General features: G+C 38.6%; 1 protein-coding gene across 5 annotated transcripts in view; it reads left to right on the forward strand.

Moving 5' to 3' along the window:
* The window catches only part of NOL4 (nucleolar protein 4), a 200,426-nt gene that overhangs the window by 141,557 nt on the left and 41,855 nt on the right, over positions 1 to 17,014 (forward strand). For 4 of the 5 annotated variants that reach the window (XM_054818073.1, XM_054818072.1, XM_054818075.1 and 1 more), the window contains 2 exons: positions 8,831 to 9,010; positions 9,760 to 9,951. In XM_054818073.1, coding sequence (XP_054674048.1) covers positions 8,831 to 9,010; positions 9,760 to 9,951 — 372 coding nt within the window. The remainder of the gene's footprint in view (positions 1 to 8,830; positions 9,011 to 9,759; positions 9,952 to 17,014) is intronic. The other variant, XM_054818074.1, reaches the window with a different exon arrangement.

Consider the following 17,014-nt stretch of genomic DNA (forward strand, 5'->3'; position numbering starts at 1 on the left):
CCATATAAACTGTTTCATTTAAAAAAGAAAACAAACAGAAAAACCAAACCAAAACAACAACCTGACAAATGGAAGACTGTAGAATCTGGGTGGAAACTGTAAAGGTTCTTGGCAAAAGGTCTGTCCTGGTTGGGATAGAGTTAATTTTCACAAGGAGCCAGGACAGGTGAGCCAAGCTGGCCAGGGGGCTGTTCCATACCATGAGACGTCATGCTCCCATAAAAGGGGGCTAGTCGGGGAGGGGCAGGTCCGGCGTGGCTCCGGGACGGGCTGAGTGTGGGCTGAGTGTCCGGTGGGCTGTGGGATCAGTAAATTGCTTTCTGTTATCACCCGTTGTGAATATTCCATTATCAGTACTGCTGTTGATTGTTTTCCTCTCCCTTGCCGTCCCAGTAACTGGTCCTTACCCCAAACCACGAGGCTTTGCCTTTGGTTTCCCGTTCTCCTCCCCATCCCACCAGGGGAGGGGTGAGCAAGTGGCCACCTGTTGCTCAGCTGGGGCTGAACCACGTCAGGGTCAAAATTTTACCAAAAATTAGAAATGGTAGTTTTCTAATAGACGTTTTTGATTGATGCGTTTTGACAAAAGCACAAGAACTATATCAGGCGCTCCCAGGCTCTTGACTTCACAGAGCTGTGGTAGTACCTGCAAAGTATGCTAATGCTGTCCTTAGGAGACCACTCATGAAGTTTCCTTTCCTTTGATAATAAGGTAGGCCTTGTTTTAGTAAGGTAGGCTCCCACAAGAGTATAACATCTTCATTCAGATCTCCTGGTTTGATTTTGGGTGTAGTATAGAAAATGTTTAAATTCTCTATTGGCTCATCGTTTGCAGAAATCCAGAAGTTTGTAATGGAGCTTTCCTATGTGGCAACCGCTGTTTCTCAAACTCATAGAAATTCTGTCAGATCCTTTTAAAGCTTCAAAATAGTGGTGTATGATGCCAGAAATAATTTAGGCTTTTATTTGAGTTTGTCACCATTTAGCTTTGACTTTTCAACTCCCACAAAGGACATTTGTATTTTTGCCAAAACCACAGCAGCCACATTTTGCAATATGACCAGTTATCGAGGGTTAAATAACTAGAGTTTTTTAGTATTTGGTTGAAAATACCTGTCTTCCTACTTCAGTGACAGGAGTTCTAGAAGTCATTAATAAAACAACTTTGTAAAATGAAAGCTGTGAGAAGTAGGTGAGTCTCCTGCTCTGTTGAATCAGCTCGGCCCTGGTACTCTTGACAATGGTGGGTTAGGGAGGTTTAAACATACTTATTCTGATCCTTCGAGAATTCTCCCCCTCCAGAATGTCTGAGGAAGGAGCAGGAGCCTTCCTGAAGGTGCTGAATCAGGTAAGAAGAGATTGGTTGTGGATTAATTAGCAAAAAGCTCCTTGAACTATCGCCTCTAAATATACTTCATTCTTCTACTTGACGAAATTCTCAGTTGCCTCTGTTTTTACTCTCTACTTAATTTCAGAGTTTATTTCTATTAGGGCAAAGTGATGTATTTCAATAATGTTAGTCAATACCAGTGGGGATAGACCTAGGGTAGACTATATTTTAGCTAAAAGGAGAAAATATACCACAGGAAGATCTGCATTTTAGGGGTTCTTTCAATTACTTCTTATCTTTCAATTATCCAGACTTCTATCTATTCAGATAAATCCTGCTGGAATGAAAGTGTCTGGGTAATTTAGAGTTTACTCTACCTATGGCTAATAAATGTGCTCCTGGTGAAAGGGATATGATAAGCAAACAGATAATATGATATAGACTGGCTAATTACTGACAAAGAATGAGTAGGTAGTCCTAGGAACCGTCACTGTGTTCTCAGTGACTACTGTAAAAACAATGACTCTGGAGAAAAGACCATGTCAAAGGTAATTCATGAGAAAAATCTTTTTATTTCTTAGTTCCTATTGTAAATAACTGAACAGTTGTCTTTCTGGAGATCACATTTTTAGCACAGAGCAAATAGAAAAGATCTTTTAATATTTCAGTGTAATACAAATTTTGTGTAAAAATGTCTTATACAATCTACTCCATAACACTTTACATGTTAGATAACACTTTTATAGAGCAAACCTATGAAACCCTAGATTTCAGCGCTCTGTTCTTCCAGTAAAAATGTTGTTATCCTCATGCTCCAAATAGCAGAGTTGTACACAATGACGCTTTCCCGTTACCAAGGGTGAAATTTTATGAAGGAGCTGGAAAGGCCAATTGTGGTGTAATAAGGGGAGCAAACTGGTCATAGTCAGATGCAAAGATATGGGTAAGATGAGCAAATGTGTGACAAGTTTATAAAAATGAGGTTAATTGGATCTTGAAATAAATGGTGAGATGCTGGAATTGTATCAGAGACTTCACAGTCTTTTCTGTAATGAGAAAAAAATGATGGGCAGTAAAGTTCCACACACATGACAGTATGAAGGTTTAAAGGGACTGTGTAAAAAGGATAATAACAGTAAAATCTGGAACAGAGAAAGACATAGGATTTAAGAAGGATTGTGAAAAAAATGGCTTATTAATGAAAAATAATAGAGAGGTGGACTTCTATCTATAAAAACTGAAAGAGAATTGCTTAGGATAATAGCTGAACCTTAGTTTTCCAGTTATGCCTCCTGCTTTACTGTTTGAATTGAGGAGAAAAAGATAGGAACATTTGAATTCGTTGTTTCACCTCTTTCAATACCAAAAGGGCACATACTTGCCCAATGTATTTTATGTTTTTTAATGTGTTATTTATATTACATATGTTATAGATTTAATGTAAGAAAACCTCCACTACCTTCTGTAGGCAAGTTCTGTGCAATATGGAAAACTCACAGTTTGCACAGGAGAGAAAGTGGAACTCTAAGAATCCAGTATTCATTTCAAATATAATTTTAAGAGGAAGGTATAGGACATACATTTTCCCTTAACCTTACAGGCTTAACCTTTTAATTTTGTTTGTGTCAAATAAAATGCATACTCCTTACAGTCAGTTCAGCAAAACCCAGTGTGTTACACTTTTTTCAAAACCTTGTCATATGTAGAATCAGTTAAAAATGTAAATGTGAAATAAAAAAAAATTGTTCTAATTTAATTCACAATTCCAGAAAAATGTCTTCAAAGCAATCAAACCTGGTGTCATCAGTATACTCTAATCCCTTTCTGTGTCATAGGAATGGTTTCTATAAAAATATGTATACACAATAGCACATGGGAAAATATGCGGAAAAGCACACCTAATTTGAAAGAGTAATTAATTGCTGAAATTGTAGGCTTTTGTGTATTCAGTGGTACAGAGCGAAAGACAGATGTAGAAAGAGAAGGAAGAAAGAGTTGGAGGTACGACTGAGGGGACAAACAAAATTCTGTCAGCTTTAGATTTTGGTTTTATTTACTGATTAAAAATTTTTAGTTAGTAAGTCTTATAGATGTGGAGGCAGATTTCTAGAAGAGAATCATGTATAGTCAGTAGAGTGTTTTCATCTCTGCCTACCAGTAAACATTTTTTCACAACACCTTTCCTTTCCATGCAGTATGGAAACCTGTGCTACTGTCTTGCCTGTTCTTCAAATCTCTTCAGCTCACAGGAATGCTGTGGTTTATGAGTGTCTAATGTATCAACTGAAAGAACTATCCAACTAAATGTAAATGTAAAATGTAATGTAAAGGTGAGAAATGAAGCATCATTTAAAAAAAAAAAAAACACAAACCAAACAAAAAACAACAACAAAAAACCCCCTACTAGGCTTCCTGCAGAGGCTTTTTTCCCCGAAAAGGTGGGGTCTTTTGTTCCCTTCTGGCATTTTTTAAAAATCACAAAGCCATGATTTTTCCAATTTTTGGTCATTACAAATAACCAGCCTCAGTAATTAACTTTCTGGCACTGAATAACTTTTGGTCCAGTAATCAACAGCATTCTTTGTATACTTACCAGGATAGCTAAGCATCTCTAGCTGTTGGTTGCTGGGAGAAGCCCCTGCAATGAGTTCATGTGGCATCATCCTCCAAACCATGTCTGATAGCCATACACCAGTGTCTGAGCCTACCAGGCATTGGGGTGCTATTGTAGACTTTATATTTATTAATGTTCTGGATTACTTCTGCTTTATTTCTCACAAAATAACAGCATGACTTCAGTTGGCAACTGGGGGGGGTTTCTGCATTACTGTCTTTTGCATACATGGGGTATTCTTTTATCTTGCAAATAAGGTGATAAGCTTTTTCTCCTGTAAGCATATTAGAAATCAGTCAAGCGATAAATTAATATATTTTCCATAGAAGGGCCTCAAATTGAATACACTTTGGAATTTTGGGAATTGGTTTTTGAGAAAGTTTCAGACCAAATAAAGAACATCTAGAGCAGACCAGTAAGAATGATTACGAATCTGGAAAACATGAGATTCATAGCAGGAATGAATTTATTGGAAAGAGAGGATTGAGAGGATGGGACATGATAACAGTCTTCAAATCATATCATCATAGAATGGTTTTGGTTGGAAGGGACCCCAAAGATCATCTAGTTCCAACCCCCCTGCCATGGGCAGGGACACCCTCCACTAGACCACATTGCCCAAAGCCTCATCCAACCCGGCCTTGAACACTTCCAGGGATGGGGCATCCACAGCTTCTCTGGGCAACCTGTTCCAGTGCCTCACCACCCTCACAGTAAAGAATTTCTTCCTAATATCTAATCTAAATTGACCCTCCTTCAGCTTAAACCCATTACCTCTTGTCCTGTTGCTACTTGCTCTTGTAAACAGTCCCTCATCTGAAAGATTCTTGTAAAGAGGGAAAAGAATGCTCCCTTTCCGGGTACAGCTGTCCTCCATTGTGATATGTGGTAGATAGGTGAAAAAGAAATAGGCGTAGTACTGTTTATGAAAGTCAGAGGTGGATGTTAAGAATATTTTAATAATTGCTGAAGGCAGTGAAACACTGATGCAGATTGTCTGGGGGATGCATCACATCTCTGTCACTGGAAGTCTTAAAGATAACAACCAGACAAACAGTGGTCAGGAATGGCCTTCTGACCTTGTTCTGTGGCAGCAAATTGACACTGTGATGTCCTCCTAAGTCTTTTATTGTACGATTTGAACTTACTTCAGGTGACTTTTGTTGCTGGCTTGTAATGTATTGGAAAGATGTTGATAGTTCATGTTACAAGCTCCTGAAAGCAGGTTGTTAGGCAAGAACCTTTACTTTCATTTTTATAAAGCAGAACTGTCTAATACTTATTATTGAAAGGAAAGTTTAAACTAATGAAATCAGAACCTTCAGAAAAGGACAAGGACAAAGTGACCAGAATATATATATCAACATTTTGGTATTTTAAAGTCAACTTTATAATCATCTAAATGTTTTGGGGAGTCAATAGTCTTGGCCTTAGCCTCAGCCTCATTTGATCGCCTTGAATAGTTTCTCATTTTACATTGTTGTCTCTTTCAACCCACGTTTGTTAAGCACAGAGGTTTCACCTGTGGAACATCTTGTGTCTACTAATGCTTCTGCTCCATGATTGCTTTAATCTCACATTGCTGTCAACAGAGATGTGTGTGCTGCCTCTATCACTTCCATGTTCACGCTCCCCTGTCAGCCTCAACGTTTGTGCTTTCAGGTGGTGAGCTGGAGCCAAGAACCTATCCTGGTCTTAAACACACTGGCAAAAGAAAACAAAATAAACCAAAACATTTTAACCAGGATCAATTTTCCAGTCTAGTTCACTGCAGGACCATAAAAATGTATATGTCAGGGGGTGCACAGGATTCTGAATGAGCAGGTTCCTGTCTGGCAAAGGTGGGAGCAGTCTTTTGAAAGGACAGTGCAAGACCTAAAATTGTGGAACATGTACTAAGGAAAAGTTGTCCTCTGCTGTCCTACTCCATGTTTGTTTAGCACTGCAGCTGCTTTAATAGAGTACCAAAAGAAAATGCTTATCAGCTTTTGCACAACTGCAGAGTCAACGCAAGTGAGAGAAACAGCCTGTACCTTCTCTGACTCAATAGTCACCTGTGCAGAAATACAAAGAGGTAGAAATTTTATTCTTAACTGAGCTTTTGTAACCTCTTCCCTCAGTTTGCTGATGCAACAGCTAGGAAAAAACCCCACCTTTTTTCTTGCTACTGTACACAGCCTTCAAATCCACGATGAATAAATATGAATTCCTGCCATGCAACTTTCTCAGAGTATGTTATTCTCCATGGTTCATTTAAGATGCTAAAGTTGTTCTTGAAATAAATATTTTGGAGAAGACATTGGACAAGGCTCTCTGTTTAATGCTTTCTTTTTTTTAAAAAAAAAAAACAACAACTATTGCATTTTTGAGAGACATAGCTAATCCATTTTGGCCTGAATTTCTCTCCTTCACAAAAGCAAATCTCATTCCTGGTGCATAATTTATGATCTTGGCATCCAGCCCAACATATGTACATACTGAAATCAGTTTTGCATCTGTTTAACTTTATGCACATGAGTAGTCTAATTGGATTTAGTCTGATGAAATGACTCATGTGAAATCAAGTGTTTGCAGAACAAGGGTTTCAGACAGGGTTCTTCAGGGCAGTAGCTTCTGCTTACTACAGCTTTATATGGAGCCTAGCACATGAAATGGCTTTTTGATTATCTAGAAGCCCTCTGCATGCTGTATAGCTGTAGTACGAGGTGAAGCGAAGAAATACAAAAGAACAAGTCTTGCAGTCTAGGTCAGATCTTCTACTGCATAAAACTAGGACACAATGACAATAATTGTAACAATTAATTAATTGTAACTTTCTTTAAAATTTTGTCTTCTGGCTATCTCTTCAGGTTCAAGGAAAAACACCCTTCTTACTACTAATAACAGGCTAGCAGGCTGCAGTGTTGGCCTTCTGGTAGCCATTGGCCAGGTTAAATACTGTAGCTTATATACACTAGACACTCGGGTAAGTTATAGCCATGATCTCCTATCAGGATGGAACCATATTCTTCCAGAGCTGCATAATTCAATGGATTCAAGACCTCCTGCAAGGAAGAGTTATCTGGGTGGCAACGTAGATATTCATCATCTTCCCAGAACAAAGTATCAGTGTGTCAAGAAAAGGAACAGGGTTTTTTTGCTGGTATCCCACGTCTTATCTTCCCATGCCATCTCATGTCTGCCATCCTGAACTTTGGCTAATTTCTTGCCTTGTAACTGTGCAGTCATAGACTGTAGGAAAAGAAGAGGTGATACTGTGCTTGCTACTTGTTGGAGGTGTTTGTATCCAGAGGCTGGCTCTTCTGTTTTCTTTTGATGATTTCTCATTCTCCCTGTGGCACTATAAGGGTGTAGGGAACGGAGAGTGGTCTAGAGAGTGAAGAGACTCAAGGAAGAGGATGAGAAAGGATGCAAGATCTGATGTTAAAAGCATTAGGGGTTAAAAAGTGGAACTCCAGGGGATTTGTACTGTGAGAATATAGTCTGGGGAGGATAGATAAAAAAGGAAGGCTTGGAGTATGAGTGCTATTAAGGCAAGGCATGACTGCAAAACTGATGCTGTACAGAGGACCAACATAAGGTGGAAATTAAAATAGAGAAAGAAAAAAATAAGTTGAAGTAAGAATATAAAGCAAGAAGTATACCTTAAAGATGAATGGTTTTGTTGGCCTTTCCCTCCTACCTCACTCCCCACTTACGTTCTATGATTGGTGAAAAACCCCTGAAATAAAGACAATTTTAGGAGGCTCAGAATGTAGATCAAGGCATGTGATTTTAAGTATTTGAAATGTATTTTTGATTGAGGCATTATGCTCCTAACTTTTGGTCACATTTAGGCAAGAGGCACCTAAAAAAAGCATGAATGTGAAGTTCATCATGTAGCACCTAATTCAGGACTCTCTGAAGTTAATAGATTACAATATGCTTTGAAGTAAGAGAGGAAAATATTGAAATATTACAGGACTAAATTATTCTAGAAGTAAAATTGTGCTCTGAATTACATAAACGTGAATCTGGTGAAGATACTCTCTGACACTTTTGTGTGACTGAGCAAAAACTTTGATCTTAGAGTGTGAAGTCGTAGAAGGCTTTTTATTACTGATGCCTTTTTGTGGTCTGCAGTTTGAAGTGTATGCAGAGGAAACAGGTAACAAGTCTTGATATTGCATGGAAAAGTGCACAGTATTGACTTTTGGTAATTGAAAACTTTTTGGTCCTAGAAGTGGATACACTGTAATGAGATGGTCATCTGATTTATCCAGCTGAATGTTCTGCTCAGGGGAAAGTTCTGAATGCTAATATGCAAATGTAAAATGGTTTTACTATATGAGTCTCAGAAGACCATTCAATATGTTAGCAAACCTACACATCTCTAATTCATTCTGGGGTTTTGCAAGTGCAACTAGGACATAATCATCTCCATGTTTTGAATAACTTATTGCAGCTCTTGATAATATTTCATATTGATTGGGTTAATATCAATATTTCCTACTTAAATCCTCTTTGCCTTAAAATGTGTAATTTTTAATCCTTTAGAGTTTTGTGCAAATCAACTGCCTCTTATTTACATCTTGGCTAATACAAAGAAGTTGGCATTTGTAAGAAAATTCTGTTTGTAGTACTTAAGGCTGTATGGCAAAGATCTCATGTTAACTGTCATTATCATAGGTAGTTCATTTGTTAATTGATTTACCGAATTTGCACTTTTTTTTTTAAGTACTGAAGCCAATATTATTGAGAGTTGTTCACTCTTACAAGGATTATGAGCACTTTATATTGAACAAAATAAAAAGAAATCATGCAATTCTTTAAATATTTATAAAGCATTTTTGATGCTTATTTCCATGGTGAATTTTTACAAACACATTCTTTTTATCTATTTTCAGTCCCCTGCACATAGCTATTCAAGCTATGACTCTGGCAAGAATGAGAGTGTAGGCAGAGGTGCTGAAGATCTGTCTCTGAATCGAGGAGATGAGGATGAGGATGACCATGACGAGCAGGAAGATCCTGAGAAGGTTAATGAATCAGATGGAGTAGAAGCTGAGCGACTGAAAGCTTTTAACGTAAGTCCTCTTGCACTGGCTGTCTTGCTTACATCTACTATTCCTTTTACATTGTTATTTATGGGTAAGTTTGACAATATTAAAGGCACATTAATTTAATTTGCAGGACTTATTTCAATTATTATTTTAATGCACATTAAACTCTTGCCAACAGACAACAGATTTACTGTGTTTTATTTAGAATTTTAAGGCAGAGTGCCATCTTTACCAGTGAGGAAACCAAAGCTTTGTTTTGTGTGTGTGTGTGTGCGTGTGTGCGCCTGTGTGTGCGGATGTGGATGTGTGTATGTGCATGTTCACCCATTGAATGGAACGGGGCTGTAGCTAGTTTATCAGAAGACCATTCCAGTGGTCAGCTGCTTTCCCAATGTATGTAATTATGCATGAAAACACAAGCAATTGTTCAAACAAAGAAAAAGTGAGATTCAGTTCAATAAAATGATTAGCAATCACAGCTTATTGTTAATAATCAAACTTAAGTAGTGCCTATTTTCACAATCTGTTCTGGTTTATCTCACAAGTTCTGTATCCTATAGACTATTCTTTCCTTGTCTTTTTTTTTTTTTTTAATTAGCCCCCCCCCCAAATAACCCTTTAAAGAACTGTTTGCTTAATATTTCTGGCTTCCCATTACAAAGCTCTTCAGTGGGTAGAAAAAATGTCTTCCTATCAGTAATCAAGACAGGAAGCTAGAAAGAGAAGAGAGCCACCCTCCAAACCCATCTCCTCTGTCTCCCTCTTGCCAACAGATGTTTGTCAGGCTGTTTGTAGATGAAAACTTGGACCGAATGGTCCCAATCTCTAAGCAGCCCAAAGAAAAGATCCAGGCTATCATTGACTCATGCAGGCGACAATTCCCTGAGTATCAAGAGCGTGCCAGAAAACGCATACGTACTTACCTCAAGTCCTGCAGGCGGATGAAAAGAAGTGGTTTTGAGATGGTGAGTTTTGATTTAAAACCCAGCCCTAGTTTCCATCAAAACCCCATATGTAAATCCATGGCACTATTTTGTTTTCATCTTAGTGTCTTTTTTTCATTTGTTTATTTTTTTGGTAATACCAGGTCAGAGGTTTCTTTTTCCCTCCTTCATTCTTCCTGAATTTATTCCCTTTGTTCACTGGTTTAAAAATGCTTTGAGACACTAGAGTTCATGAGATGAACTAGTATGGATATATAGGAAAAGAAGAACAAAGCAAGGCATAAGGAGGGAGAACAAATGATGGCATATATAGTGACTTATTTCCTACTTTAAGTTACAGTTAAGAGATTTTTGCCTGGAAAAGTCTTGCAGTAAGATGGATTTTTCTTTAAAATGCCTCTGCTAACTGGATTTCTGTGAGCTCTGTAGAAATTAGCTCCTGCTAGAGAAATGCTATATCCAAGCAAATGCCCAGTGTAGTGACATCACACTGGCAATGGGTTTTTTTCTTGTACATTTTAGCCAGTAAAAAGTACTCCTTTGAAATCTTTCAGTTGACATATAGGTGTGCAAAACACATTAAATGGTTTTAAAAGACAGACATCGAGCTTACAGTTTGAGCATCCCAATGGTTTAGTAATTGTAATTGAACAAAAGACCATGAAAGCTATGATGGTATACAACTGTCAGTGTTTTCAGACATTAATATTTTAATATTACTCAGTAGCACAAGAATGGGTAAATAATAAATCTTCTCACTAATTGGTAGCTTCATTATCTCTAAAAAACTGTTATATTTCCAAAATCCAGGAAAGTCAGAAGAAACTAGGTAGCTACACACCTTGTGTTTGATGTGCCTTAGCTATCTCTCTGGCCTTTAGATGACAATAAAATCACCTCATCATTACAAATAGATATCATTTAGTGATTAAACATACCATTTTTTTTTTAATGAATCATCTGCAAACCCATTGATTACATTAAAAAATTGCTGGAGATGATTGAATTTTATTGTTTCTCTCTTTCTCTCTGTCTTTCTCTTTCCTGCAGTCTCTGCAGAATACTTACGATTTCCATTTGTTGTTTAAGATGTTAGCTGAGAGTTTTAAGAACAAAATATCAGGTTTATTTGTAGGGTAGGACCACTAGTGGATAACACAAAAAGCAAAGACAGAAACTAAATTTCTGTATGTGTTTGTGATTCTAATTGCATGGTTTTATTATTTGAAATATTGGGATAACACTGTTTCTGAACAATGGAAACACAGATGAAGAGAGACAGGTAGACTAAAGGACATCTGTACAGATAAAAGTGCCAAAGATTGACTGGTGGTGTACATGTCAGATTGTATACCCTTCCAAAATAAAAGAAGGAAAAGCAGAAAATAAATATTTTCTACGATATACTAAGCAGCATCAAATTGCATATACTCACTCTGGCTGAATATAATCCAGTAACATCAAGTTCAGCTTTCATGGTGCCAAATATTTTTATTTTGCTGTACTTTCAATTGAAAATACTTACAAAATTAGCCAATGCTAGCAAGTCTCCTCACTGTTCTAATTTATGGCCTCATTACTGTCATTATTCACATTGATGAGTAGTTATGTAAACTGGCTCATTTTTTGTTATCTGAAAGACTTGCACAACTGTTTTGCAATATGAATAAGGAGCTTACAGTCTGACCCATAAGAGGTAGGTTGGCTTGACTTCAGTGCACATTTGCAAATGTCACTTTAATATGAATGAAGGTTGCAGGATCAAATTTATTCCTGGGAGGGGAAATGGAGCAGAGATTACCAGGAACATGATCCAAATAGGTGATCTTCGTAGTCTAGAAATGTTCCCTATTTTTATAATGTTCCACGACAGTTTATGATGGGCTTTACTTCTTTTTAAAGAAACAAATTACCCTCTAAAATATTGACTTTGCTGCCCATGAATGGAAGTGACAAGGCACTGAAGCTTATGCCAAAGATTTCAGCCCTCTTGGGTCTGAAGGGAAATCTGTCCTGCTTCCCCGTTTGCAGGTAGGAAAACGAGCCAAAGACTATCCAAAGTCTTTGGAGGAGCTCCCATTAACTTCCTAAGAGAATAAGTAATGTTTTATTGTTATGTCTTGAATAATTCTGAAATGTAATTTGTATACTTTTGTTGTTTTTAATTATTTTCTGCTTTCTAAATTACTGTATCAACATCTCCTGATTATAAACAGTTTTTAAAAATGCTACCATAGACAGAGGCACTTGTCATAGACAAGTGCTACCATAGACAGAGGTATGATTATTTTAAATGTACTTACCATTTTGACAGTGGAAAAAAATCACTTTGGGTAATAACATTTGTTCAAAACAGTCATGAAAGGACATGTCAGTGTTGATTTGAATCAGGTGCTACCCTCAAATATAGCAAAACAGGATAATGATCTCCTCAGGAGCAATAGTGCTACCGTTGTTATATTAAATAGGATGTCAGATAATAATCTCCACAGGAGGTGCCTTTTGCTATAGACATATTAAACACAAGTTTTTAATTTGCTCAGGTTCAGAATACTACGTTTTGAGCATCTAGTTGTAAGAGAAAAAGAGAATAATCTCATATATGGCATATGACAGTTCAGACTGTGTGGAACAGTGCAGCTATCTACCTTGTCATATTGTGAAGTGAAGAGAAAATGTAAACACTAAGTTAAATTAGTGTAAGACAGCATGGTAGAGATGAAAAAGCATGCCTGAAGCCTGCTTCTGTCAGTTATTTGCCATCTGTAATCCGAACGACAGTTCTTGCTGCATAACAGGCCAGTTCTAGCTCTGAGGCAATGGGAAAGGCTCAGTCTCATGAGTGTTCATATTGTTAATTAACGTGTTTCTTAGTATTAATATTTTTAAGAGATTTCTGATGGTTATTCTGCTTCTACTTATGACAGATAGTTGTCCATGGACTCCAAGGCAGCTTGCATAGCTTCTTGTTACAAATATTCCTTTGAGGAGTTCTCTTTCTGCATTGGAAATACTTTCCTCGTTTGACTGTACAGCTTATAATTGTGTCACTTTCATTTTCATTCTGACACAAGCATATCCCTCAACTAGGCACTGTCAAAGTTTTTCTCATGAATTGTAAGATTGTTTTTCTCCTGCCATTGTCTCTAGCTTAGGGACTGTTGAGAATGTTTTCTTACTAAATTCTGTGATCTTGCTGAGGGTCTTTCATTGGGAAAGAACTTTGTCAAGTCCTGAAATCACTGGCTTTTGGATGGGATCTCTAGGTTATGCTTCCACCTGTGCTATGCTGTAGCACTTTGTGAACTTCTTAAAGTTCTTGATGGTCTTAAAGACATTCTTTTCCTCTCCATTAGTCCATAAGCAAAAGAAAAAAAATACATTACTGCCTCTCTCTTGAGTATTGATATTAATGAGAATTCCTTTACATATATTATGTCTTTTGTGAATTATACATGCTATACATGCTGAAATGGTCAAATGACCTGTTTCACTAATATTTTTAAAATCCATGCTTTAGACTTGTCCCAACCTCTTTATCTACAGAAAACTACCAATTTTAAAAAAAAAAATAGTAGACAGCTGCTGAGGATATGTAATATCTATTTATTTAGTTACAGTCCAGAAAAATTTTAGATGTTAGAAATGATCAAACGGGGTTGAATTGACTTAATAATTATATTTTCTTACTACCATCTGCTTACTCTTATCTTCATGATCTCCCATCATCAATCTCACTGCGTTCAGTTGGAAAGTGCACCTTACAGTATCTTTTCACAGTTATGCCATTTTTTCTATGTGCATCCCAAGGCAAAAGCAAGGTCTTAAACTCTCATTCACAAAGACATTCTTCCTTTTGTTTAAGCAAAAGCAAACCCTCCTTCCTAGGCACTACTGTAATACAAAGCAATAGTATCAAAGAGCAAAGTGTTCTTATGTATTGGAGAGAAAAGGCTAGTTGTAAATGCTTTTCGTTGTCTGAAGACAAGTTCTTCAGTCACATCCCAGTGTTGTTCATTCCAGCTCCTTCTGTCCTGTCACCAGCCTCAATAACAAATAACCAAGCTCTATATCTTTCACTGCTTCTGTCATTTGATTGTGCCAATTGGCTGTAAGAGGTTAACGATTTGCAACTGTGCACATGTTGATCGAGGTGTTTTAAATGTGTCGAGTGGCTTGGAGTGCTTCTATATTGTGATTAAGCAAATTCGGTGGGGACTGGTTTTCAGAAGGGGATGTGTTTTCTGAAATCTGCCTCATTAAGATTTCTTGTGATAGATAACTAGCCTCTGTTTTTAAGTTTTAGCTTTAGAGAGAGAAAGCTTTCATTATTTACTGAATCCAGTGCTGAACAGTGCAGCTGCCCTCGCAGTCACATGGCTTTTCAGCCCTCCAGGCCTTTGATGGCTGGAAAGGTCATAAGCATTTGCAGGAAGACAAGGGTCTGTGGATGCAGGGATGCATACCTAATCTTGATTAATAAGCTGGGAAACATTAAGAAAATTATCACAAGAACAGTTTCATGAAGATCTGCAAATAATAATAGAGTCATTGCTTTGTACTATACCCCAAACTCTGTTGAATGGTCACTTTCCTTTCCAAGCATCTCACCCTTGTTAGACAGTGGTTAGCTTATATAAGTCTGATGGGCAATCTGGTTGAAAAAGGGCAAAGCTACTCTGTGACAAACTTTGACTTTTTCCACTGGGTCTTACATATCCTTAAAAAAAAAATATTCTAGAAACAGTTTCCCTAAGGCTCTTAAATATTTCCCCTCGTTCCCCCCCTTCTCCCCCCCCCCCCAAACAGTGAAGTGAATACTCATGATTTTTAAGTACTGCCTTTTAAATCTGTCTCAGTGTGGTGGGTTGACCCTGGCTGGAGGCCAGGTGCCCACCAGAGCCACTCTCTCACTCCCCTCATTCACTGAACAGGGGAGAAAAGGTATAACGAAACGCTTGTGGGTCGAGATAAGGACAGGGAGAGATCACTCACTAATTATTGTCGCAAGCAAAACAGACCGAACTTAGAGAGGGAATTAATCTGATTGATTACTAGGCAAAACAGAGTAGAGGAATGAGAAATGAAATCAACTCTTAAAACACTTCCCCCCACCCCTCCCATCTTCCCGGGCTCAACTTCACTCCCGGCTTCAACCTTCCCCACCTCAGCAGCACAGGGGGACGGGGAATGGGGGTTACGGTCAGTTCACCTCACGGTGTTTCTGCCGCTTCTTCATCCTCAGGGGGAGGACTCCTCTCATCGTTCCCCTGCTCCAGCATGGAGTCCCTCTCACGGGGTGCAGACCTTCAGGAGCAAACTGCTCCAGCGTGGGTCCCCCACGGGGTCACAAGTCCTGCCAGCAAACCTGCCCTGGCGTGGGCTCCCCTCTGCACGGGTCCACCGGTCCGGCCAGGAACTTGCTCCAGTATGGGCTTCCCATGGGCCACAGCCTCCTTCAGGTGCCTCCACCTGCTCCGGCGTGGGGTCCTCCATGGGCTGCAGGTGGAATCTCTACACCCCCCTCATCCTTCCTCCATGGGCTGCAGGGGGACAGCCTGCTTCACCATGGCCTTCACCACGGGCTGCAGGGGGATCTCTGCTCCGGCGCCTGGAGCACCTCCTGCCCCTCCATCTGCACTGACCTTGGTGTCTGCAGAGTTTCTTACATCTTTTCACTCCTCTCTCCGGCTGCAAAAGCTCTCTCTCTAACTGTTTTTCTTCTTCTTAAATATGTTATCACAGAGGCGCTGATTGGCTTGGCCTTGGCCAGCAGTGGGCCCGTCTTGGAGCCGGCTGGCATTGGCTCTATCAGACACAGGGGAAGCTTCTAGCAGCTTCTCACAGAAGCCACCCCTGTAGCCCCCCCGCTACCAAAACCTTGCCACACAAACCCAACACACTCAGATACTTTTTGCTTTTCAATAACTTTTGCAAGTATAGGCAATTTTGGAAAAGTGAGTGGCAGAAGAAGTTACACTTTTTCCAGTAACCTTGGAAAATGTGAAGAAGTTAGCTTTGAAAAAGGCATGATATTTGGAAAAAGGAAGAAAACTAAAAAAATGAAAAATACCTAGCAACCTGATAGTAATTAATCTTATACATTCTGTGAGAGAAAAAAAGATAGGAAAGCAATTTTGACATTTGTTTCACTTTTTAAATTGAATTTAGAAGAAAAACAGTCCCCTCCAAAATGGCCATAAGGTCTGATATAGAAACACCCCCCTCCCCTTTTTTATGAAAAAAAAAAGAGGTACAAGAATGTTCACTTTGATTACTTATAAGCTTGAAATCAGAAAAAAAGTAGTAAATTTGTCAGTTTTTCTTATGCTGTGATTCTGACTTAGATTAAGACCTCTGCTGCAATGTTACTTGATTAGCTGGTTTGTGCCAGTAGCTTAAAGATAGGGAGCCAGTTCACTGTATTTGTTTTGGGGAAACGGGGAATAATGTTAAATCAGACTCAGTTTTTCCTAGTCCTCCAGAGTTTTGCTAGTAAACTGCTAGTGGAGTGTCCAATCCAATCCCCACCTAACTCAGAAGGAATTAGTTCAGAGCACAATGATTGCTGGAGTTCTCTATCACTATGAAATACCAGATAAATTTGGGATAGAGGTAATCTTACCTAAGTTTGCTGAAGAAATTAGGAGACTTGGGCTCTCTCAGCAGTCAGTGAAGCGCTTAGATGAACCAATCCAGAGAGGTTCATCCCCAGCTGTCTCATGGGTCAACTTCTGGAGATACCTGTCTTTTCAATGAAACCAAAAAACCTAGTTGACTAGTTCAGACAAAATACTTGAGTTTTAGGTGGATAAAGTCAGATGGATATTCTTTCCGTTGTTCACATAAGTCACTTAAAATCTCCGCTAACCCCACTGAAACTGCTCTCTTGAATAAGTAGAGCAGGACTTGGCCCCATATGTAAGCACAGCAGCAGAAGGGTGGTTGATTGCAATGTGTCATTTGCTTAACATTTAGGCAGGAATATGGATATGTTAAGATATATATATATATATGAATATATTTAGGTGCTGTCATAATCAAGGTGCAACACACAATGTTTCAATTAAATGTACTTTCAAGC

The sequence above is a fragment of the Grus americana genome, chromosome 2 (genome assembly GCF_028858705.1).
Source record: "Grus americana isolate bGruAme1 chromosome 2, bGruAme1.mat, whole genome shotgun sequence".
Classification (NCBI taxonomy): Eukaryota; Metazoa; Chordata; class Aves; order Gruiformes; family Gruidae; genus Grus; species Grus americana.